The 25,593-nt window shown below is 40.4% G+C and overlaps 1 protein-coding gene across 3 annotated transcripts; it reads right to left on the bottom strand.

The window, feature by feature from the left end:
* Positions 1-961: 961 nt before the first annotated feature.
* Positions 962-23,832, bottom strand: LOC147012404 (uncharacterized). Of its 3 annotated transcripts, none has more exons than XM_085856516.1 (3): positions 23,680-23,832; positions 22,277-22,739; positions 962-2,684 (listed from the first exon to the last, which is right to left on the bottom strand). In XM_085856516.1, the coding sequence occupies exons 2-3, from the start codon at positions 22,718-22,720 to the stop codon at positions 2,538-2,540; spliced, it is 591 nt and encodes a 196-aa protein (XP_085712642.1). In that variant the 5' UTR covers positions 22,721-22,739; positions 23,680-23,832; the 3' UTR covers positions 962-2,537. The 3 variants fall into 3 exon arrangements, with proteins under 3 accessions (XP_085712642.1, XP_085712640.1, XP_085712641.1); XM_085856514.1 differs by lacking the exon at positions 23,680-23,832 and adding an exon at positions 23,492-23,641; XM_085856515.1 differs by lacking the exon at positions 23,680-23,832 and adding an exon at positions 23,393-23,567.
* Between the last annotated feature and the right edge of the window lie 1,761 nt (positions 23,833-25,593).

Genomic DNA, 25,593 nt, shown 5'->3' with positions numbered 1-25,593 from the left:
TATGTGTGGTTTGTCAGTGGCAACCTGTATGGAAATATCAGTCAGGTTGGAGCGAAGGAGGCTTTGGGTGCAGGGGATGGGAGGAGGAGGGTAGGACAGGATGGCTTGGTTGTTTTAGGGCAGCCTTGGTGATTGGTCCTGTTGTAATCGGATAGTCGTCCAATCCAGGTGGCAAAACCTGATCGCAATGCATTCTGTTTGTTCAGCAGGCATCTCTGTCGGGGTTTAAATCCTGACAACACAATCTTGATTTGTCTGTACAAGACAAGTTCCTGAACGAGCCTTTTAAAGGACACAGTAGAAACTCGAGTGGGAGCACTCGGTAGAGTGCAAAACCTCCGCCGCCAATATTGCTGGGTCACTCAAGTGAACCTGATATCCTATTCATTCAATTTGACGTCAACAGTGCTCAGAGTTATAGTTTGCAACTTTCCCTTTTACATACTCAATTCATTCGTCATAACTAGATTCCTTGAGACAGAAATTGATTTTACGTGGGTATATCCACCTGAAGTTCCAAAATCAGCCGCAATTATAATTTTGGCATGTTTTTTTGTTGGGAATCACTTATAGCATGTGGAAATGCAAAAAAAAAAAAAAAAAAAAAAAAACGAAATTTTGTTGAAAAAAAAAGTTGCAAAATTGTTTTTTCTCTAACAATTTTTTTTTTTTGGTGGGGGGGTTGGAAATCACTTAAAACATGTAGAAATGCAAAAACAAAAATTCAAATATTATTTTAAAATGGCCGCCATAGCGGCCATATTGGAATTTGGACCAAGTCCAAAATCTAATGGCATGATCCTTGGACCATACCTAATCCCCCCACCAAGTTTTGTTGAAATCCGTCGGAGTTTTTCCGTAATACTGTTCACAAACAAACAAACAAACAAACAAACAGACAGACAGGGGTGAAAACAGTAACCTCTGTCCATCTTCGTGGGCAGAGGTTAATAAACAAACATTGTGTATTCAGAGTAGAAAAGTAACATTTATTGCCAAGTCACAAAGGCTTCCATGTCGAACATATTTGCACATGACGGTGTTACTGCATTGGTCGGATATAGGCAGAAGTGGGAAAGTGAAAACTATTCATTCCATGAAAGTGATTATCACTACACAAATAAAATGATAAAAATGTAAAATATCAACTGTTCATAGAAAGTGTTCATATGATATAAAAGAGAATTATTATATAAACCAAAACATGCATGGCCTCCTCGGATAGATAGTCTTTCAAACTGTGAACGGAAATTCAAAACGATGAACGTTAAATGAATCGATTCAAATCGATGAAAAAAAAAATCACATCATGTTAACATGTTTTACATGATATAACGGGTGTTTATTTATTAACACCTCAAGGAGAAGGCTCAATCACACAACCAAGCAAAGGAGCCCCCCCCCCCCCCCAGGATGAAAAGGCAAAGAAAGAAGATGGGAAATGTAATAATTAAATGAGAAAATTCAACAACTGGATATTCACAAATCACAGCAGTCGAAGACATGCCAAGGTAGTTATCCTTTCCAATATAAAAGTATATATGATGAGTAGATTGAGGAAAAGTATGAATGTACTAATAAATGTATTTATAAACTGGGAAATAATGAATGTGACATTTCTTTCACTTTATCGTGAGTATCCCTTTCCGAGAATATTTTGAACACTCCACGTGACATTGATGTGGTGGACAGATGTGATCAATGATGTGTGCACACTGTACGTGCACTGTATAACGTCATACACCCCGAAGTGTACACATACTCTCATAGGAAAGGATTATTTTGACCTGATAATTAGTGTCCCCAATGAAAAGATCAGAACAATGATCCAGATCGCTTTGAACATCTAACGCACCCCAACCACCCCACCACAATCTCTCCCCCCACCCGATTGGCCCCATCTCACCCATCACACTCTACCTACAACCCCCCCCCCCTACTCTCTGCAAACCTTGGTCCCATTATTGTGGGTGGGATGGTGGACTAGCCATGACGATGATGCATCAGATATTATGGATCGAAAATACAAGCATGACCGCTCTTCTTCCCCAACCACATCAGCTATCACCCAGCTATCTCGAGCAGCTGAACCAAGAATTACAATCTTTAAACCCAATTAGAGGGCCGTAAACCTTTAGAACAAACATAGGATGATGGAGTAACGATGTGAGGGGTTAAGATAACTAAGCGAGGGATGGATAAAAGAACTGTGCCATAAAGAAAGGAGAGAGAGGTTTAATGGCCTTGTCGGCCTTCAGGCATCCTCTTGCCCAGCTGGTGATGAAGGTTCTGCAGCTTTGATGAAAGGCCTCTGTCGGATTTGTCCCCTTTATTTATTACTATTATGCCTGTTTAATTATCATTATTTATGTGAAAACAATTGTGGGAAATGATACATGTGTAGTTCCTTTCTTTCCTGCCACTGTGCTGGTTGAAAGGAAGACAAAAAGGGGCACCCGTAGAATTCTCACCTCCACTGCTCAGACCGTCCAGAACCAAGACCTCATGCACAAGATGCTGAGCTCAGTAATTATCTCTCAGTGGAAAGGTTTGGTAAAAGATATACTAACCAAAATAATACCACATCCCCATGTGATAACACCAAGGCTTAAGGAAATGATGTTCAGCCACAAGGCAGTTTTGGAATAAGGCTTCGCTTCCGGGGCATGTCGATTTGAAGCAACCTGATGGTAAAAATATCACATTAGTGTAGAAAGCACATCAACTTGGTACTATCAGGGGCTCCATAAGATACTTGATAATGGAGGGGGTGTTGGGGTGGGGGTGTCCAACTCTTTAATGTTGACAATGTGTACAAGATCAATATACCAACTTTATTCCTGAGGAAGAATTTGACTTTTGGTTGCAATCTTACCTTTTAGTCTGAAGTGTGGGCCTTTTTGCAAATTTTGTGAACGAACAGACCTTTTTGCCTGTTGGGAGTCCATAACTCTTAAAAGACTCCTTTTTACGTTCACAACAATATTGCGGGCTTCAGTATGGGATTTGGACTTTATTTAATACCTCATTTGAATGTTGCATGCTATGAACGAGATTTTTAGTATTAGTTTTATTTTTACATTTGAGACAATAACTCATTTATTTATGAGAAAAATTCCTACAAAATGCGAAAACTTTTTTAGTTTCCAACATGCACATTTGAATCTTAATTTTTAAAACATAAAGAATCCTTAGAAATGTCTTCACTCTCTCCTCCATTTAATTAAGAAAAAAAAATGTAAAACTTTAATTAAAGACAATCACACCAAGGAAAACAATGTTAATAATCTTGGTTTAGTTTAGTTTTTAGAGTTCGAGATGACAATGGTATCATCCAAATCATAGATACTATCAATTGCTTCCATACTTGTATTTATTTAGGAAAAAAAGATGTAAAAACTTTTGAAACCCTGACCCAAGTATTTGAATTATTTTCTGTCATTCTTGGGGAGACAACTGAGTTTTGCCTTTCTTAATTTATTTTATTGCTTGTAATTTATGAGATTCCTTTTGGGCATCTTTTATACTCTTTATAGCACCCACTACATTTCCCACAGCAGAAGCAGTTGAACCAATTAGGTCTTTATGTTTAAGAATAGTTGAACCTATACCCATTAGAGTAAGAATTATCCCATCTCCTTTTTTTCTAAATTGATGTCCGACACCCCTTTGTCTCTTAGGTTTATAGTATCCTCTACCAAGATACATACCTTCACCATTGTAGTATGGGGAAAGGAACATCCCATCCCCTGTAATTATTTTATATTTTCCCAACTCGTGTTTCCTCACAATAATCATCGTATTTATTTATTGGAAAACTTCACGTCGGTGAATTCTGATGGATATAATTTCTCCATTAAAAGAAATCATGCGATTATCTTGGTCGGTTATCCTAAAATTTACTCTGTATATGGTTTTTCCTGCACAGTTAGATAAACCAGATTTTTGGGTTCCATATTGAATTTATAACCAATTGGGGTTGAGTATGCACTGAATGAAAATATGGTATTTGTTCTTATTCCATTATTTTCAGCGCCATCAATCAAATCACAGTGAATTAATACCTAATTTATGCCTGAGGATATTTGAATAACATTATCACTGTAAAACATCCCATTAGTTTCAATCTTTTTTGAAAAGAAACCAAATAACTCTATAAATAAATAATCAATTGTGAAATCAACCTTGTAGTTATTTTTAAGATTAATTGTTGATTTTGAAGTATGTTTTTGAATATCTATAACAATATTTTTTGGTTCATCACCCTGTTCTTTCACAAGACATGCAATTTCGGAAGATATTTGAGAAATGTCACATGCTCCGGGTGAAACTGTTATCGTTTTGTATCCACTTCCCAGATTATAACTAAATGTGTCATTTTTCTCGGCGATATTAAATAAGGTATTATAAGTTTCCATGGACAATAAAGACGCCTCATATTCTTTTGTTGCGTCAAGTTGTCGTGGGTATGGGAATGAAGATGTGTGGTCGCTTGTTGTGAAATTAAAACTTAGGATTGTGCTTCTCATCTGATTCAATACGAGATAAAATGTCTTTGTATTGACATTTCTTAATTATTTTCATGTTCATCAACTGGTCTAAAATGGCTGATGCTTCATTAAACAATTATTTCCAGCCTTCTTACTACCTAACAGCAATAACAGTCTTTCAACTAATTGTGATGGGTCATTTGGAAGAAAACTAACACCTGAACCAAGATACTTAAAGCCTGAATAATGTGTTTCTCCTTCTCATTCCTCCTACTTTTACCAGAAAGACTAACCCTATAATTAAGAGAGTCCAGCAGATCAATATATACTCTTCTTCTTCTTCCTCTTTCGGCTTGCTCCCGTTAGGGGTCGACACAGCGGACCAACTGTCTCCATTTTGCTCTATCCTCCACATCTTCCATTGACACTCCAACCACCCGCATGTCCGCCCTCACCGCATCCATGAACCTCTTCTTTGGCCTTCCTCTTCTCCGCCTGCCTGGCAGCTCCATCTTCAACATCCTTCTCCCGACATACTCCGTTTCCCTCCTGTGCACATGTCCAAACCATCTCAATCTCGCCTCTCTCACTTTGTCTCCAAACCGTCCTACCTGCGCTGTCCCTCTAATACACTCATTTCTTATCCTATCCATCCTCGTCACTCCCAACGAGAATCGCAGCATCTTTAACTCTGCCACCTCCAGCTCTGCTTCCTGTCTTTTTGTTAGCGCCACCACCTCCAAACCATACAACATAGCTGGTCTCACTACCGTCTTGTATACTTTCCCCTTCACTCTTGCAGCTACCCTTCTGTCACAAATCACTCCTGCAACTCTTCTCCACCCACTCCATCCTGCCTGCACTCTCTTTTTCACTTCTCTCCCACACTCTCCGTTACTTTGGACAGTTGATCCCAAGTATTTAAACCAATCCACCTTCCCCACCTCAACTCCTTGCAACTGCACCATACCACCACCCTCCCTCTCATTTACGCACATGTACTCCGTCTTACTCCTACTGACTAACATTCCCCTTTTCTCCAGTGCGTACCTCCACCTCTCAAGGCTCGATTCAGCCTGCTCCCTACTCTCCCTACAGATCATGATGTCATCCGCGAACATCATGGTCCATGGAGACTCCAGTCTGATCTCGTCCGTCAACCTGTCCATCACCATTGCAAACAGGAAAGGGCTCAGAGTCGATCCTTGGTGCAATCCCACTTTAACCTTAAACCGGTCCGTCATTCCTACCGCACACCTCACCGCTGTCACACTGTCCTCATACATATCCTGCACGATCCTCACATACTTCTCCACCACTCCCGACTTCCTCATACAATACCACAACTCCTCTCTTGGCACCCTATCATAAGCTTTCTCTAAATCCACAAACACACAATGTAACTCTTTCTGGCCTTCCCTATACTTCTCCATCAACATTCTCTTTCCTGGCAACCGAGCTTCATGCTCTTTCCTGGCATAAACCCATATTGCTGCTCACAGATCATCACCTCTCCTCTCAACCGAGCTTCCACTACTCTTTCCCACAACTTCATGGTGTGGCTTAACAACTTTATCCCTCTGTAATTTCCACAGCTCTGCACATCACCCTTATTCTTGAAAATCGGAACCAGTACACTTAATCTCCACTCCTCCGGCATCCTCTCACTTTCCAAGACTTTATTAAACAATCTGGTTAACAACCCCACTGCCATCTCTCCTAAGCACTTCCATGCCTCCACTGGTATACCATCTGGGCCAACCGCCTTTCCACTTTTGGAAACACCTGAACCAAGATACTTAAAGCCTGAATAATGTGTTTCTCCTTCTCATTCCTCCTACTTTTACCAGAAAGACTAACCCTATAATTAAGAGAGTCCAGCAGATCAATATATACTCTATCATCATTATTTTTCATATCCAATGGTTTATCAAAATACTTTGATTCATCTCTCACAGTTGAACCTTGTCTTCCATCTTTTGTGAGAAGAAACATTAATCTGGGGGTTAATTTAACGGGGGGTTGAGCAGAACTCAAGAACCTTAATTCATCATAAAATATCAATACCTTTTCTTTAGCAAGATGAAATATTGCTGGTTGTTCTGTTGGAATGAGATCTGCTATGATTTTTGAATCCGCTGAATATTCATTGTTTTGAAGAGCATTCACAACATAATCAGGGGGTTTATTAATCTCTTTCAGTTGTTGAAATAATCCTTCATCATCATTTTCTAATTCTCCTATATGCTCGAATTCTTTCTCAGTCATTTGACTGAAATATTTTAACATTTGAAGTTTTTTGGAGTATATTCTATTGTGGGAACTGTGGAAGCATCTATAATTTATTCTTGGGAGGTTTTTAAAAGTGGTTTAAAAATTTTCTCTTGTTTTCTTTCAAATGCTTCTTCACCTGTTAGTTTCTGTCTGCGTTTCTTCTTTATGTCTTCCTGTTGTTTTACAACTTTTGAAACCAACTCTTGATGCTCCTTAAATCTTCTTGCTCTTTCTTTCGCATCCATTTATTTATTGGAAAATATCATTTAATGAATTGTAAAGATCAACAGGGAAATTTTCCTTTTCTTCATCATTAAAGTAGATGTGTTCAAATAAATCCTTTTCTTTAGATATTTTATCAAAATCTTTATTAACATTAATACGAGTTGTAATTTCTTCTTCACAAATACTTGTATCTCTGCTTTTCATACGTTTGCGTTGAGTTTCTTCATCAACATCAAAACCGAATGATAAAATCTTAACCCCATTACCACTCAGATGTTTAATAATTTGTCTCATTCCTTCTGGATTTGTTTCTAATATCCCAAGACCACCAGATTTTAGTTTCTTTAACTCACTCTTACAATGTAAATATTTTGTTGTACCAAGAGAAACCTCCTCAAATATTTGACCTTCATTCCTCAATCGCATATATTCCTCTACTGAAATATAGTAATAATCTTTACCTTCTACTTCTCCTGGTCTTATTGCTCTAGTTGTTATTGATACAATACGAACTACATGGTGCTTTTTAAGCAAATTTACAATATTCTCATTTGTACTATACAAGAACCTTGATTTATGAAAGTTTTTTTCCAGAAGCAGATTTACCCACAAGATTTATAATAATAGTTGTCATTTATATATGTAATTGTTTATAAAATTAAAAATATATCCCTTGATATCTCATCTTGTTTCACAACAATATATTTATATTTTTTAGTCATGTGCTTCATACAATCCCCAAATTCCTTTTTACTACATAATGTAGAACAATTGTCTCTCCAAAAATTGTTTATATCTATTGAATTTAACTTGAATAAAATAAAAGTATTAGCATAGTTTGTTGTTGAGCGATGAGGGAGTTGAAAGTATGATTGACAAAGATAAATACAATTACAAGAAGAATGTCTCCCTCTTGTGTAGTAGCTATCCATTACCGTTTGGTTTCTCTCATTAACACAATCATCAAAGATAACGAGGTTCTTTTTTGCTTTATCCAAATCTTGGGGAGAAGGTATATCATCCGTATTATCACTAAGAATACAAGTTATTGGTTTTGATTTCTTTTTATATCTCTGTGTATCACAAAATAGTTGTATTATATCTTCAATATTGTAATAATTTAGTTTGTTTTGAAGTTTAAATAAACCGATTATATCTTCTTTTTGAAGACCAGCATTAAAACCTTGTGAGAGTAGTTGATACTTAGGTTGAAAACTCAACTTTGTGAAAATTATTAAATTATCATCATAATCCTAAAACTTGGGAGGAATGAGCATCTTTAAAAGTAAGCAGATTTTTCCACACCCGCTTGAACCAACTATGAGGCATCTTAATGAATTTGGAAGACTTTAATGGTTGTTAAATTTTATCTTATTTTCCCAAATGGGTAAAAAAATCATCATTCATTTATATATTTGGAAAACAGGTTATTTAATTTATTATTGGCTTTTTTAGAAACTCTATATTTTATCCAAAGTTCGGGTTTAATTTCAAGATAATCCATTATTTTATTTATAAAATATCTTGTGTTGATATTACCTTGAAAATGACAATCGTGAATTATATATATATATATATATATATATATATATATATATATATATATATATATATATATATATATATATATATATATATATATATATATATATATCAACAATCCTTTGAACATTTCTCTAATACGTTCAGTTTCTTCCATTGTAAGGAAAGATGTGTTATCACCCTCATACTGTTGTGGAGTCAGGCGTCAGTTGCGAGCACGACCGCTAGGTGGAGCAGTAGGGTCGACTCTACCGAACACCGAGAATCTAGATCGTACCTTTCGGAAAACTCCGAAAGGTACGGGTCCCTTACAGGACTGTGAATCGTCAATAAATCAACCACGTGGGACAGGGTTATCTGCCAAACTTCAAAATACCTAGAGGCCCACGTGGCAAACTACTGAGTATTCACACCCTCGATGGGACTCGAAGGGACTAACAAACCTTTTCTTTCTAAAGCTTCATCCATGAGGTTTTTCTTTTTTGATACTTTTTCTTGTTTCATTGCTTTTTCTAGTTTTGAATATATTGCCAGAAGGAGAGGAGAAACTTTTGTTGGAGCTACTTTAATTGATGTTCTTCCAGATATACTAAAAGCCCTTTCACTGAAGGAAATTGAAGAACTCATATTATTCACCATAATTGTTTTTATACAATAGTTGTTATATTTATCTTTATTCAATTTTACATCCTCAACATATTTCTCAGTATCTTTTACAAATGAAGAGATTGATTGAAACTTGTCTTTTATGTCTTGATACATTGTATTTATTAAGTGAAAAAAAATTGGAGGATAAAATGGTTTTAAGCAAAGATTCACTGATAAATGAAACTAAATTTTCATCAAGAAAATTTTATTTTAAGCAAAGTTTTGCTATATAAATATGGTGAATGCAACGTACTGCGATGTTTGTAATCATGAATATAAATGTTTTAAAAACACCTTCAAACCAACAAACACATTCAATCTTTTCAGACAAATATCTCCACTTGACCAAGAAACAAAACATTGTGATAGATGTGATAATGATATTCTTTAAAAAAAATTATAATAAACACCTTCAATCATGCAAACACAAGAACAATGAAGAAAGGGAAGGTGCCACTAAATTCTCCATTGAAAACACTGATAGGGCATTTAAAGGACATATAAAAATAAGATTGTTTCGCTTTCAAGACCCTGGACCATCTTCAATCATTGAAGCTGTTGATATGGTTAAACAAAGTATTGAAACGATAATTAAAAACACATTAAGTGAAATGAAAACTTTTAAGTTTTATATGGGAGTAAAATTGAATATGGTAAGACAGAGAGATGAAACTACTCCCTATACGAGGACAAACGCTCACTTTATCTCATCATTTCAAGATTTTGTAAGATGTGATGTTTACGATGAACTCCAGAGACAAGAACAAGATGTTGATAACACTGGAGTAGGTAGTGGATTGCTATTACAAAAATAATCTTTTTAGATATACACATCTTAAAATCAGATCCTCTTCAAGCTTCTTCTTATATTGATTTACCAAAAGAGATAAAACTTAAGAAAGCAGTTGTTAATATTTAAAACAAAAATAATAAATGTTTTCTATGGTCTGTTCTTGCTCACTTACATCCTCCACAATGGAATCCTGAAAGGGTTGAACATTATAAGAAATATGAGAATACATTAAAGGTTAAAGATTTAAAGTTTCCAATGTCATTGAGAGATATTCCTAAATTTGAGAAAATGAATAATCTATCTGTTAATGTATGTACAGTAAAACCCCGCTATTCTGAACACTTCTGGGACTGGACGAAAATGCGTTCATATGCGGGGTGTTCACATTATCGGGGATTAGGGTATCAACCGACTATGGACGCGTCATCTGTATTCGATAGATCCGCACTTGACGAAGCACTTGGTAATAGTCATCGGCTGGACTTGATCCCATGCATTGCTGCTCCACTGAACAGCATGGAGAACATTGACGCTCTTCAAGATTTCGTTTATGTTTGAAGCGGTATCGATCTTCGATAACACGTGCCGGAGTAGCCGTTGTTTGAAAAGACGCTTCAGGTTGCTTATCACGCCTTGGTCAAGGGGCTGCAAGACCGCCGTAACGTTCGGAGGCAAGAACTTTACGGTCACGTTCGTCAGCGTCACACCCATTGGATGAGACGGCGCATTGTCTAGGAAGAGAAGAATCCTCCGCCGTTGGTTTCGCATCTTCTTGTCCAGCGCTTTCAACCATTCAACGAACAACGCCGAGGTCATCCACGCTCGTTTGTTTGCTGTTCATGACACAGAGAGGGAATCGACTTTGATGTTACGAAAGCAACGTGGTTTCACTGCGTTGCCGATGGCGAGTGGTTTAAGTTTCTCACCAGTCATACTAGCGCACAACAGCAGCGTTATTCGATCCTTTGGCGACTTTATACCATGACAGGAGTCTCCTTTTTCCACCAGCGACCTTTTGGGTAGAGCGCGGAAGAAGAGGCCAGTCTCGTCAGCCTTAAAAATGTCTTGTGGCTTGAAACCGTCGCATAGCTGTGGCAGATGCGTTTTCCACTCTACTGTCGTCTGATCAATGCCACCACTCTCGCCGCTAACTGCATGTACCGAGATCTTGTTTCGAGCTTGAAATTGGGCAAGCCAGCCGTTGGATGCCTTGAAATCCACCTCACCAATGGCAGTCGCGATTTATAAGGCCTTCGCTTTTACCATAGGTCCGCTGACAGGGATCCTCTTTGAACGAGCAGCATGGAACCATGTGTGCACACGGTTGTCAATGTCTACGAAACTGCCTCCTTTTCGTCAACTTCGTGAAGATAGGGCCCCGTCTTCGAATTCCTTCAATATCGACTCTTTAAGACGTAAAATACCGTTCACTGCGCCCAGCGAAATTCCGAAATCAGCAGCGAGTTTGCGTTGCAACTTGGATTCCGCTTCCTTTACCAGACGGAGTTTATCTTCCAACGGCAGATCGTGACGCGTTTTCGGCATTTTGGTGTATCGTACTGCGTGAACTTCAATAGCAAGTGAAGATTGATGGAAAAGGAGGTGTGCAGGGCCTTCTTGTGCCCCTCCCTCAGGGGTGGCCTCTGCTGATTGGACGAAATTGTAATTCTTATTGGTTGATTACCATTGATTAATTTAGAAACAGGTTCTAATGAAGTCACTGTATCTCTTCACACCCCGCTGCATTTTCTATCCATGCCATTGCGTCCAGTAAAACGAACTGTGCGATGGGTGGTAATTAGCAACGGCGTTTGTTTGTATGGCGTTTGCCATGCAGCCACAGCTGAACAATGGCCATGTTTCGCACTGATGCCTTCAAAGGTTGGAGTAGCATTCACAGTGCAGGGTAAAAACTGGTTTGGGACTGGTAAAAAGCATGTTCATATGCGGGGTGTTCAGATTATCGGGGGGGACTATGTACAGGATTTCCTATCTAAAAATTTGGGACTGGCCAAAAACGCGTTCATATGCGGGGTGTTCAGAGAGTGGGGTTTTACTGTATATGGATTAATGGATACAAACAAAGTTCAGATATTTAAAATTTCAAATAACTATAAAAATGATGAAACACACATTGACTTCTCTACTTTACTTCAAAGGAAAAAATCACATTATGCTTTCATCAACAATTTATCAAGATTAACCAAATCACAACTATATAAGAGAAAATGTAAAACGTATCCTTGTAAGAGATGTCTCAACTCCTTTCACACAAAAGAATGATTATATCAACATTCGAAATATTGTAGCCATCATAAATCAACCGTAATCAATTTATCAAAAGCAGGTTCAAACATATCATTCAAAGATTTTAACAAATCTCGAAAACATCCGTCTGTGATATAGGCTAAGCGCATACAAGTGGTTACCACCCCTATTTTAGGGCAACCCTGACTTGAGTGACATTTTTGAAAGTCACAAAGACTACTACTGGTCATGAAATTTGGTTCATTGCAGACAGTGTTCCATAGGACCTTAAAATATATATGTTCATGGGTCTATGATGTATTTTAATGAATCTAGAGGATTTTTATTGAATATACATGCCCAGTATTGGCCTTTTTTCTTGTTTCACCTTAAAATATGACATATATTAGACCATGCAAAAATACAACATATAAAACATTCCATATGAAATTTCTCATCTAATCAAAAGGTTGTCACCCACCGTCTGAGAAAATCAGCATTTGTGTCGGTCAGTGGTGGATTCGCATGATATATGCACATTCTGGCATATTTTTTTCTTTTTTTCTTGCCCTTTTAGAGCCTGGGACTATGAAATCCTCTATCAAAATGACTAGTTTATCAATAACTCATATTTACGTGTCTTAAATTATTCAACTTATTCCCAATAATCAATGTAAAAAAAAAAAAAAGAGATGATCCGGGTGGATACTTAATTACAGCGGCTTGACCGAACTTTCCAACCCAAATGTCCGACTGCACGTCACGTTTAAAAAAAATGCTTTTATTCTTCTGTGCATCAGATTATTTTCACTAAAATATATTTACAAATGGGGCACAGTGATATAGATATAATAGTATTAAAAAAAAATATTGAAAACATGCATGGCTTTGGTTTAGAGCAATTTTGCATTTTTTGTCCGACTGCACGTCACACTTTTTTGAATTTGATAAAAAAAATTAATTATCTTTTAAAAAAGTTTAAATATTTTTCCAGGTATTAAAAAAAATATTTTATTAATTTAGAAGGCAGTTAAAACAGTTTTGGAGAATTTAGAGAGCTTTTTGTTACTCCCAGAATTGATTGAATTGAAAATTTACATCCAAGAATTTGTTCGATAAATCTTCTCTCTTTTAGTGCTTTTCAGCATCTGACAGCCACTGAATAGAGCAGTAATAAAAAAAAGGTACGTATTATTTCGTAATAATCCCAGAAATTGGTATTTTGATTATTAGATGAGTTGCTAGAATAAGTTACATACTATGACCTTCATTTATTTTGCCAAAAAAGAAAAAAAAATTATTTGGGTAATTTTCTCCCAATTCAGGGACATATCCACACCCATTTAAGGTAGACCAACTAGTCTCTAGTGACCAATCCTAGAGACTATGATACTAGGCAGTTGAGGGAAGCTGAAAAAAATGAAAAGTCCGTTTTCATACCTTTAGATGTGTCTAATTTGACGCTTATAAACAATTAAAAGTGACAAATTAATATATTTTTTATTTTGGGAATAGGAACGCCAGAAACTGGCCGGAAAGTCAGATAAATTATGTTACTTCCGGGTTTTGACGTCATACTTCCGGGTTTGTTTACGTAAGCTTCTAAACATTGTCCACAAAAGACAATTAGGGTCTAAAAGATAGCCTGACCCGTTCTGACCAATTTTGACCCAGTTTCTGGACAGACAAATAACTTATCGGAATAGCAGCCTCTGCCCGTCTCGTATAATGTTGATATGAAAACTCAATGCAAATCATGGTAATTGACAGTTTTAAGAACTGAGCTTGCGTTGAACACCTCTGGTTTGAAAATTTTATGAAAAAAAGTCAAATTAGGTAATTTCATTGAAAACTCGCAAAACCACCAGAATAGGTACCCCTTCTTCAAAGCATCATATTTTGGTATATATATGTAAGTAAGCTATACGGTTTTTTGTTCTGAACTCAGTTAGACTTATACATTCAGGAAAATGTAGTGAGAAGGCAATGGAACAGACTTCATTTTTTGACATTTTTGAAACAGTGGTAACCACTTACATGTGCTTCACCTATATGCTGATTTTGAAAGTATCCTTGAAAAGATAGATACCGTTTCTCCAAATCCAAATCAATCATACACAAATAAATATCAAAAACATACTCCTTGTGGTTTATGTTATTATATCAAATCATCTATTGGTGATAAATACAACAAGTTTGAACTTTATAGAGGAGAAGATGCCTCAGTGGAGTTTGTAAGATGATTGTAAAAAGACTATAAGACTAAGAGAAATAATGGTTAAAACTTACAAACCAATGCCATTAACAAAGGGAGAGAAAAAGGAATTTATAAAGAACAGTATCTGTCATATTTGTGAGGAGAAAATTGAGGGAGAGGTCAAGGTTGGGGATCACTGCCATCTTACTGGTAAATAGAGGTCCAGCTCATTCCCGTTGTAATCTTAATTACAAGCCTCCAAACTTTATTCCTGTCTTTCTTCACAACAACGCTCACTATGACACACATCTATTTATAAATGAACTTTCAAAGACATCTGGAGATATTTCTGCCATTCCTAAAGGCCCTGTCACACCTTGACGACTTAGCCAGCGTATGCAGACGTATGAAAAATTTGTCGAAAATGCTGGCACACGTCGAATACGTATGGGTAAGTTTTGTATACGTAAAGAGCACGCTGACATACGTCGTAGCACGCTGGCATACGTCGTAGTACGCCGAGCTGTTGGACAAATTTTCCATGCTTGAAATTTTTCGACGTATGCCAGCGTATGACTCACGTTCCGCATACACTGGCCATAAGTTGGAGGCACGTTACGCGATCGTTGACACACGTCGACACACGTTACTTGGAAGTTACTCATAAGTCGAAACACGTCGAGGTAATGTTTAGCGTCAGTGTTCCAGACTCCCTGGTTTGTTTCTTTGGGGTTTTTTTTCTTCAGTATGACGGTGATGTTGACACTTCGATTTCTAGTGCGGTTATAATATAATATAATTAATAGGCTGCCGCTCAACGATTTAAATCATAGCCGCACCAGAAATCGAAGTGTCAACATCACCATCATACCGAAGAAAAAAACAAAACAAAACAAAAAAAACAGGGAATTTGGAACACTGACGCTAACCATTACCTCAACGTGTTTCGACTTATGAGTAACTTACAAATAACGTGTGTCAACGACCGCGTAACGTGCCTACAACTTATGGCCAGCGTATGCGGAACGTGTGTCATACGCTGGCATACGTCGAAAAATTTTCAACTTGCTGAAAATTTGTCGACGTACTCGGCGTACTACGACGTATGCCAGTGTGCTTCAGCGTGCTCTTAACGTATACAAAACTTACCCATAACGTATTCGACGTGTGCCAGCGTATTCAGTAAATTTTTCATACGTCGGCATACGCTGGCTAAAACGTCAAGGTGTGACAGTGGCTTGACACTTCGATGTCTAGTGCGGTTATGATTTGAATCGTCGAGCCGCAGCCTATTAATAGCCTACGCCACATGATCGTCGGCGATACGCTGCCGTGCGCTATGCATAAGTTAGACTATCGTTAGGCATAGGTTGTGAACGCCGACAACACGCTCAGCATTAGTTGATATAAATTATCTATATGTTATCGAAATGTTCTGTGCAAGTTATTAATACGTTATGCATACGTCCAACTCGTTATGAATACGTCCAAAACTGGAAAAAAACATCAATAGTGCAGCGTACGCCAGCATTTTACATACATTTTGATACCTTGCCATACGCTGGCTAAAACGTCAAGGTGTGACAGAGCCTAAACACAGATCAAAAATACATCTCATTCACAAAAACAATTCATACATCCCCCATAACCCATATCAGATTTCTTGACACGTACAAGTTTATGGCAAGTCCATTTTCTAACTTAGCATCAAATAAAAAAAAACTTGGCAAATATAAAATCACATTTCTCAAATCAAGAAGAGATTGATCTCTTATCACAAAAGGGAATATATCCGTATGACTATATGGATTTATTTGAGAAGTTTAAAGAAACACAACTTCCTTCAAGGGAAAGTTTCTATGGCAAGTTGAATAAAACTCGTATTTCCGATAGAGATTATACACAAGCCAAAAAGGTTTGGGAGAAGTTTAATATAAAGAATCTTGGAGAATATCATGTTTTGTATCTTAAAACTGATGTATTGTTATTGGCTGATGTGTTTGAAACTTTAAGAACAGTCTGTCATAATAAAAATTCTTATGGATTAGACCCCGTTGACTATTACACAGCCCTGGGTTTGGCATGGAGTGCTATGTTAAAAATGACAAAACAAAATTTGGAATTAATCAGTGATATAGATATACTTTTAATGATAGAGAAGGCTAAAAGAGGAGGAATATATCAAGTATATTCCAAGAGATATGCTAAAGCAAATAACAAATATCTTCCTGATTATCTATCTATAATTCCAGCAATCTCTGTGTGTCTGTGACTGCTGTTTCTCGACAACCACTGGTCCGATCTAATTGAAACTTGCCAGGTATATTGCTGGGGACCTGAGTATGTGCCTTTTCAAGGTGTGATATTAATCGGACAGGTGGTTCCCAAGTTATGGCCATTTATTTACCAAACCAATTACAGGACACGTTGCTGCGTAGGCGTGGCCGTTGGGGAAGAGATCCTCAGTTACCAATGACAGGACACGTTGCTTGGCGTTTTGCACCCACAGTATCTATCTTATATCTATAATTCCAGCAATCTGTTTGTTTGCCTTTTCAAGGTTTGAAATGAATTGGACAAGTGGTTCCCAAGTTATGGACAAGTTAGAGCGCGTTCCCTATTACGGGTTACAACGTACGGACTTGCGGATAGTGATGACTCACTGTATTCTAATAATTTCTCGATTTCTTATGCGTAATCATAGATAAACACAATGCCCCAATCCAGTTGTCGTTTACGAGAGCAAAGGAACGGCCTGTGTGGTTGTTTGAAAGTTTTTTTTTGTTTGCACGTACGGTCACGCACGTACGGGCACGCGAGAGCGAAGGAACGGCCTATGAGTTTGTTGTTTCTGGCACGTGGTTTGAAAGTTTTTGGGGTTTTTTGCACGTACAGCCACGCACGTATGGGCATGCGAGAGCGAAGGAACGGCCTGTGTGGTTGTTGTTTATGGCAAGCGGTTTTAAAGTTTTTTTTTTTGCACGTACGGGCAGGCACTAGTAATATAAAATCAAAGTATAAGGATAATGTGTCATTGTTATACAAGGATACAGATAGTTTTATATTAGAAATCAAGACAAGTGATGTATATGAGGATATGATTGATAATATTGATATATATGATACAAGTAATAAGTCAGGTGATGTGTTGTTTTCATCAAAGAATAAAAAGGTTATTGGTAAGTTTAAAGATGACTTGGGTGGGAAGGTCATGAGTGAATTTATAGGATTGAGATCAAAGTCTTATGCTTTTACATATATTGATAATAATAACATTGAAAGGTGTGATAAGAAGCTAAAGGGAATAAAGAAAAATATAATAAAGGAAACAATAAACTTCAAACATCATTACAACTGTTTAACCTTCAGGTCAGGTATGGGAGCATGTGCCAGAACAGCGCGTCGCTGCATCCACTTTCCGCCGGTACTCCAGGGGCCTCCGTCTGGCCATCCCCCAGGCAGATGCCAGGCCCATCCCCATCTCCTTGAGATGATGGTCAACCTGCTGCAACCATGAGGCACGTGGTCGGCCCACTGGCCTCCTCCACTCATGAGACTCCCTCGCTGAGAGAATCTGGTGAGCAGGATCAGCGTCAGGAAAACGAGCCACATGTCCATACAGCCGCAGCTGACGCTCACGGACTATGCAGGTAACAAATCTCATCCGAGTCTCTCTCAGCAACCGCTCGTTGGACACAAAATCCGACCAGCGATAGCCAAGGATTCTCCGAAGAGACCTGGTACCAAAGGAATTAAGTCTCCGTCTCAGATCCTTGGTCAAAGTCCAAGTCTCGCACCCATAGAGCAAGACTGGAAGTACCAAGGACCTGAAGACTCGGACTTTCGTCCTCCCGCACAGGTACCGGCAGCACCACACCCCATGATCCAGTGAATCCATGACTCCCCAGGCCCGACCCAGACGTCTATTGACCTCCGGCTCACAACCTGCGGAGACATGAATATCACTGCCAAGGTAAGTGAATCTATCCACGACCTCAACATCCTCACCACAAACAGACACAGACAGGACAGCAGCATCCAAGATGTCACCGAAAGCCTGGATCTTTGTTTTGACCCAAGAAATCCGTAATCCCAACGGCTCCGACTCCTCATTCAGCACCTCGAGGGCCCCCAAGAGGATGTCTAAAGTCTCCGCAAAGATGACTGCATCATCTGCAAAATCAAGGTCCGAGATCTTGACATTGCCAAACGATGCACCGCAACTTGATCTCTCCGACATCCTCCCAAAAATCCAGTCCATACAAGTGCTGAAAAGTGTGGGGGCAAGTACACATCCCTGACGAACTCCAGTAACAACTGGAAATAAGTCAGAGGCGGTACCACCACACTTCACAGCACTCTCAGTACCAGAGTAGAGTTCAGACATCAGATCGATCAGTTTCGGTGGCACCCCGCGAAGACCAAGAATCCTCCAGAGGACATCCCGATTCACTGAATCGAACGCTTTACAGAGATCAACATAGGCTGCAAGCAGCCCCTGCCGAAACTCTCGTCTGCGTTCAATGAGGACACGAAGAGCAAGGATACGGTCAATCGTTGACCTCTTTGGTGTAAAGCCTGACTGCTCTGGACGCTGGTGCTCAAGCAGATGGTGGCGAACCCTATCAAGAATTATCCGAGCAAAGACCTTGCCCGGCACTGAGAGCAGCGTCACCCCTCGGTAGTTGTTGCAGTCTTGGCGATCACCCTTCCCTTTCCAGAGAGGGACAACAAGGCCCCTCTTCCAGTCAGTTGGGATGATGCCTGTGTTCCAGGCAGAGCACAAAACTGCATGCAACGACGCGAGTGCAGCATTTCCACCAGCCTTGAGAAGTTCAGCATGGATGCCACAGATCCCTGGAGCTTTGCCCCGTTTCAACTGGTTCACCGCAGCCCGTGTTTCCACAAGCGATGGTGGACCACAGTTGATTCGAGGGTCAGCAACAGGGATTGTAACACCCTTGACGTCCAACTCGACAGCTGGGGGATCAGCCTGGTACAACCGCTCAAAGTAACCGGCCCAGCGGGCCTTCACTTCAGACTCCTCTGTCAAGAGCCTACCACTCTCTGCTCGAACTGCAGTGCTCCGAGGGATGGGCTTGGATGAACGTAATGCGCGAATTCCCCTGTAAGCGGGACGAGAATCACCTGTCCACAGGTGATGCTCTACCCCCTCACAGATTCCTCGCACATAGGCCTCCTTGTCCACCCTCAGTGCACGTACAGTTTTACGCCTCAGCTCCCTGAACAGCTCAGCTCTGCCATTCAGCCTGGCCCTGCGACTCTGGTCAATGGTATCCAGTGTCACTTGAGAGACAAAATTCTTCTTTGCCCTGCGGTGAACTCCAAGGCATCCACCGGCAACATCAAGGACGGTGGTCTTGAAGGTGCTCCACAACTCTTCAGGACCCCCCAAAGCACCCAGAGGCCCCAAGTGTCCACTCAGCCTGTTCGCAAACTCCTCAGCTACTCTCTCATCCCTGAGCTTGGCAACATCCAGCCTAGGCTGAGATGGTACCATTCTCCAGGATTTAAGGTGCAGCTTTAGAGTTGCTACAACAAGCCTGTGGTCAGTATTGAGGAACTGAGCACTCCGGTAGACCCTGCAGTTCTGGATCATCCTCCAACGACCGTCAATGAGGACATGGTCAATCTCCTTTGCCACACCGCCAGCGTTGGAATACCAAGTCCAGCGATGAGCTTGCGGGCGCTGAAACCATGAACCAGCCACCCTAAGTCCATGACTTCTTGCAAAGTCAAGGAACTTAGTGCTATTCTGGTTCATAGTTCCTGACCCATGGGGACCAACACACACCTCATAACCATCCCTATCAGTTCCAGTCGATGCATTGAAATCCCCCAAGACTAGAAGTGTATCTCGTCTGGGGCACTGATCAACCACAGACTCGAGTGTGGCGTAGAATGCATCCTTCACGGTAAGATCACTCGCCTCAGTCGGAGCATAAATAGAGACCAGGGAAATGACACCCAAGGAGTGACGAATCCTTAATCTCATAATACGCTCGTTGACCGGTGTTACCTCAATTATCATTGGGGTCAGCTTATTGGACACAGCTACAGCAACTCCTTGGGTATGGTAACCATCAGAGCGACCAGACCAATAGTAGGTGTAACCACCCACCATTATCTCGCCGCAATCCGGTCTCCGAACCTCAGAGAGAGCTGCAATCCCGATGTCCAAACGCTTGAGCTCAGATGATAACAGAGACAGGTGATCATCCTCTCTTAGGGATAGGACATTCCAGGCACCCACCCGAAGGGACCGCCTCAGGTTAACCCAAGGAGACCGCCGTCTGGTGGACGACACCTCAGCACCACTCCGACACACTCTCCCGCAATCTGACCCAGGGATGTTACCCCGTGGTTTCCCTCCTATCAAAGATTGGGGGTCCCGAAGGCTTTGCCCCAATCCCATCATCCGGTGAGCTGCCCTGCGAAGGGAAGCTGCACAGGAGGTACTCCCACGGAGTGGGTTTTCAGATTTTTTTGCGTTTTTGCGTTTTGCGGAATGAAGCGTTTTACGGTGGCTGGAGTGCAAATCCTGCCACCAACCTCCTAATAAGAAGTAACCCAACTGCAGGAGGACGTCCGCAGACACAGTTGGGCACTAGATATGGATGGCCGTTGGCTCACAAGGAGCTCCTCCGCCCTTTGACAGGTTTTGTTTTTAATCCTGCTGGGTGTCCATATCCAAACACCCTCCTCACCAGAAAACCTGGTGGGGGAGACGGTTTAGTCGCCGACAACCCGACCATGGAACAGGTTAGTACAGGTTTACATGGTACCTGTAGCAGGTCACAGATCGAACCTGACCTGACACATTTAACCTTAAAGAAGGAAAAGTACAGAAAAATGAATACAATAAGAAGTTATAAACATCAATTATATACAGGAGATAAATAAGAAAGCATTAGGAGCTTTTGATGATGAAAGATATATTTTAGAGAATGGAATCAATAGTCTCCCTTATGGTTACAAGTATGAGTGTTAAGATATTGGGTTGGGAATTTTAACAGGCTACCGCCACCTGTTACTGATTTATAAATGAAAGAACCAAGCAATAACCAAACCAAAGAGTGGAGATGTCATCAGTCTTGGTATTTAAATGGAAAACATAAAGAATGTGAGAAATATCAAATAAGTCTTATTGAAGAAATAACTGGGGTAAAAGTAGATAAAACAAATAAGCGGATAAATTTAATTACAAATACGTTGGAGGATGTAAATAAAAAAATTAATATCCTTGAATGGACTAAAAACTTTGATGGTTATCAATTAAACAATGGAAAAAAAATTTACTACAATCTCAAAATGATATGTGGCTCAGGAGGTGGTCAAATAAGAGCATTAAGAGAAGTTTATCATTTCATTTCTGCTCAACAAAAAAATTTCAACCAAGAACTAAGTTCCAAAGTAATATTTGTGAATATACTCGATGGTGATGAATGTAATTGGAAAATTAATTTATTCCCTAAAGTAGAACATGGACAAATATTCATTGGTTCGCTCTTTGAGTGGAATGAAAATATGAAAGGAAAGAAGTGTTTTAATCAGTTAGTCTGAATTTTACATTTGCTTGTATGGAAGGGGGAGAAAATCAGTCTCCTATTTTGGGCTTTTGGGGCTTAAGTGAGAAAGTTTTTCCCTTTTCCCCCATTCATTTGAATGGCTGCCTCAGAAACCCTATTTATCCTCTACTCAGGGTCTAAAGTTTGGAAGTTCAACCCCCTCCACCCCATCCCCCGATTTCTAACCAAACCTACTTCTATTTTGGAGCCCCTGGCTATATACAATAATTCTGTTTTATCACAACAAACACTTCTGATGGTGAGAACTTACGAGACAGGAGAAAATGATGGCTGGAACTCCACACATGAAGTTGCAGCACAAGAGACTGAAAATGGACCATGCCATATAATCTTTGGGTTCCTCCATTTGAACAGGATGGTGGTGTTGAGCAATGGAAACCACTTGTTGGCTCACTATGTTTGGTGCTTCAGGGAAAGGATAGCCCGCAGGTGGATGAGGCTGTGGATAAGCCATGGCTGGTGGAGGGGCTGTTGGAACAAGCCCTGGATTAGGCCAGCAAGGTTCAGGCTGGAAGCCTGGAGGATGCATCGTCGGAGGATGCATCATCGGAGGATATCCCGTTGGTACAGGACCGTAGTTGTAAGATGCCCATTGTTGACCACCATCATAATATCCTTGTTGTCCATAAACTGCTGGTGTATATGGAGGAGGTGCTTTATTTTCAGTGGAATGGTTGTTTTTCTGTTCGCTCATGGTTTCTGGCAGAATGAACCTGGAATGACATCAGAAAACATGTTCTTCATATGTATGTACAGTTTCATTAAAGCACAAATGTATTGATACAAAGGTTCAACTCAATCAGCATTGTTAGATCCCCCATCATCGTGCACGCAGGTCATGAATCCTTCATAGCTGAGAGTGAGGAAATGATCTGTCTGTGAAGATGTCCTTCAAATACATACTTTATAGATAAATATCAAAAGGAGAAGGTGAACAAGAAACAAGGGAGATCTTGAGGACTCACAAGATTGGTAAGGGGTCTACGAAGCTGGGTTTAAGAAACAAACTCCATGAAGGCACAGGGTTAAAATCCAATGAAATGTCACAATAATCTGCCAATGTTTGTGAATTTTTCTCTCCTCTTCTCCACACACACACACACACACACACACACACACACACACACACACACACACACACACACACACACACACACACACACACACACACACACACACACACACACACACACACACACACACACACACACACACACACACACACACCTGAGGTGGGAGCATTCAAACCCAACAGCTCGTACATGCAGCGACCTTTGCATTACTGTTTCAGATCGTTACATGACTAGTTAATATTACTACTGCTATTACTACAATTACTATTCCTACTACGATTATGGAATCAAACCTTGCATCGTGCACACAGTCGTTGAAACTACAAAACGCCGAGTTTATAACTACAATGAACACCAGGGATTACAATTTGAACATGTGATAAAATAAAAACCTTCGATTCCGGGATTTTGTTTCACCCGGATGACCAGGCCAACTGCAGACATGGTTTCCCGCCAAAATTTGCGTACCGTGTCAGGATGACACGCAATGTGCGTCGTGACGCACGATGTAGGTGATGATAAAATTAAGGATTACCAGACCAAATTAACCAATCCTGCAGTGGAAATGTGAATAACTCACCGATAAGTGTTTGTCGCTTTACTGATATAACGCCAACGGAGGAGCTTCGTGGAATGCTCTGGTTATCAAATAAACCACTGGTCGCGTCTTCTTCTTCTACTTCTTCTTCTTCTTCTTCTTGTACTACAGGCTTCTTCTTCCTCTGCGTCTTCTTCTTCCTCAAGAGGCGCTTCTTCTTCTTCTTACTCGTCTTCTTCCCGTTAAACCTCCCGTATACCGCCGTTGACGTCCGGTTTGACGGTACAACCGCTACACCTCCTCAAATTTTAACTCTCTTCTTACAAAATCAGTCAAAATTAGGAAGGGTATTAAAACCATCAGTTTGAGGAAATAAAACACACATTCTGTAATTTTAAAGAGCAATTTCAACGATTCTGAATCACTTTATACCGAATTCCCCAAATAGCGAATTATAAATAATTAATGAACGCTTTCACTTTTAATTGTGCTGCACAAGAACAAGGGACATTTTACGTGTTCCTTCAAGGAAAAGAAGAACGTTATTAATAACTATGTTTAAAGTATCATATAAACGAGGATTTAGAGTTAAAACAATTCGAAACAACAAATGAGTCCTCCATTATTTTACAAGGCATCAGATCAGGACGAGTCAGGACCAACAGGACGAGTCAGGACCAGCAGGACGAGTCAGGACCAGCAGGACGAGTCAGGACCAGCATGACGAGTCAGGACCAACAGAACGACTCATGACCAACAGGACGACTCATGACCAACAGGACGAATCAGGACCAACAGGACGAGTCAGGACCAGCAGGACGAGTCAGGACCAGCAGGACGAATGAGGGCCAACAGGATGATTCAAGGCTAACAGGAGGAGTCAAGACCAGCATGACGAGTCAGGACCAGCAGGACGAATGAGGGCCAACAGGATGATTCAAGGCTAACAGGAGGAGTCAGGACCAGCAGGACGAGTCAGGACCAGCAGGACGAGTCAGGACCAGCAGGACGAGTCAGGGCCAACAGGACGACTCAAGACCAGTATGACGAGTCAAGACCAACAGTACCAGTCAGGACCAACAGGACGAGTCAGGACCAACAGGACGACTCATGACCAACAGGACGAATGAGGGCCAACAGGAGGAGTCAGGACGAATCAGGACCAGCAGGACGAATGAGGGCCAACAGGATGATTCAAGGCTAACAGGAGGAGTCAGGACCAGCAGGACGAGTCAGGACCAGCAGGACGAGTAAGGACCAGCAGGACGAGTCAGGGCCAACAGGACGACTCAAGACCAGTATGACGAGTCAAGACCAACAGTACCAGTCAGGACCAACAGGACGAGTCAGGACCAACAGGACGAGTCAGGACCAACAGGATTAGTGGCAAGGTGCTGAATGAAAGCACACAAACTGACTGACATTTTCAACACTCTTCCAGCAATCTGTGAACTTGTGCACACAATTCCACCCTGCTGGAACGTCAGTCATCATTGTTCCTGTCCCCAAGAAACCCCAACCCAAACAGGTGTACGACTACCTGCCCGTTGCGCTGAGCTCAGTTGATGTGAAGTGTTTCGAGGAGATCATCATTAAACATTTGTTCGACCTCGTGTGAAAGTACCACACATTGACAGATTACAGTTTGCCTACCAACAAAACATATCAGTCCGTGAGGTTCAATGGTCTTCAGTGACATCCTGACAAGATTGGCTGCTATGCAAGAACAACATTCATCAATTGGTCATTGGTGTTTCCTCCCATTCAATACAATTCAAACTCATCGCCCGATCCAAAAGCTGCAGAACGTCCATGTATTATGTACGCAAGAAATGGTGGGATTTTTGATGTTCCTTCCTTTGGCTGGAACTTGTGCTCATTTGTGGTGGGAAATGATATACATGCAGGGGGGATCTTTTGGAACTCACTGGAGGGTGAAGAAGAATTTTGTCTCTC

This window comes from Eptatretus burgeri, chromosome 15, assembly GCF_056783735.1.
Source record: "Eptatretus burgeri isolate ZD-2024b chromosome 15, Ebu_testis_v1, whole genome shotgun sequence".
Taxonomy (NCBI): Eukaryota; Metazoa; Chordata; class Myxini; order Myxiniformes; family Myxinidae; genus Eptatretus; species Eptatretus burgeri.
Note: the sequence above shows the minus strand (reverse complement) of the source record. Positions and strands in the feature narration are given on the sequence as shown.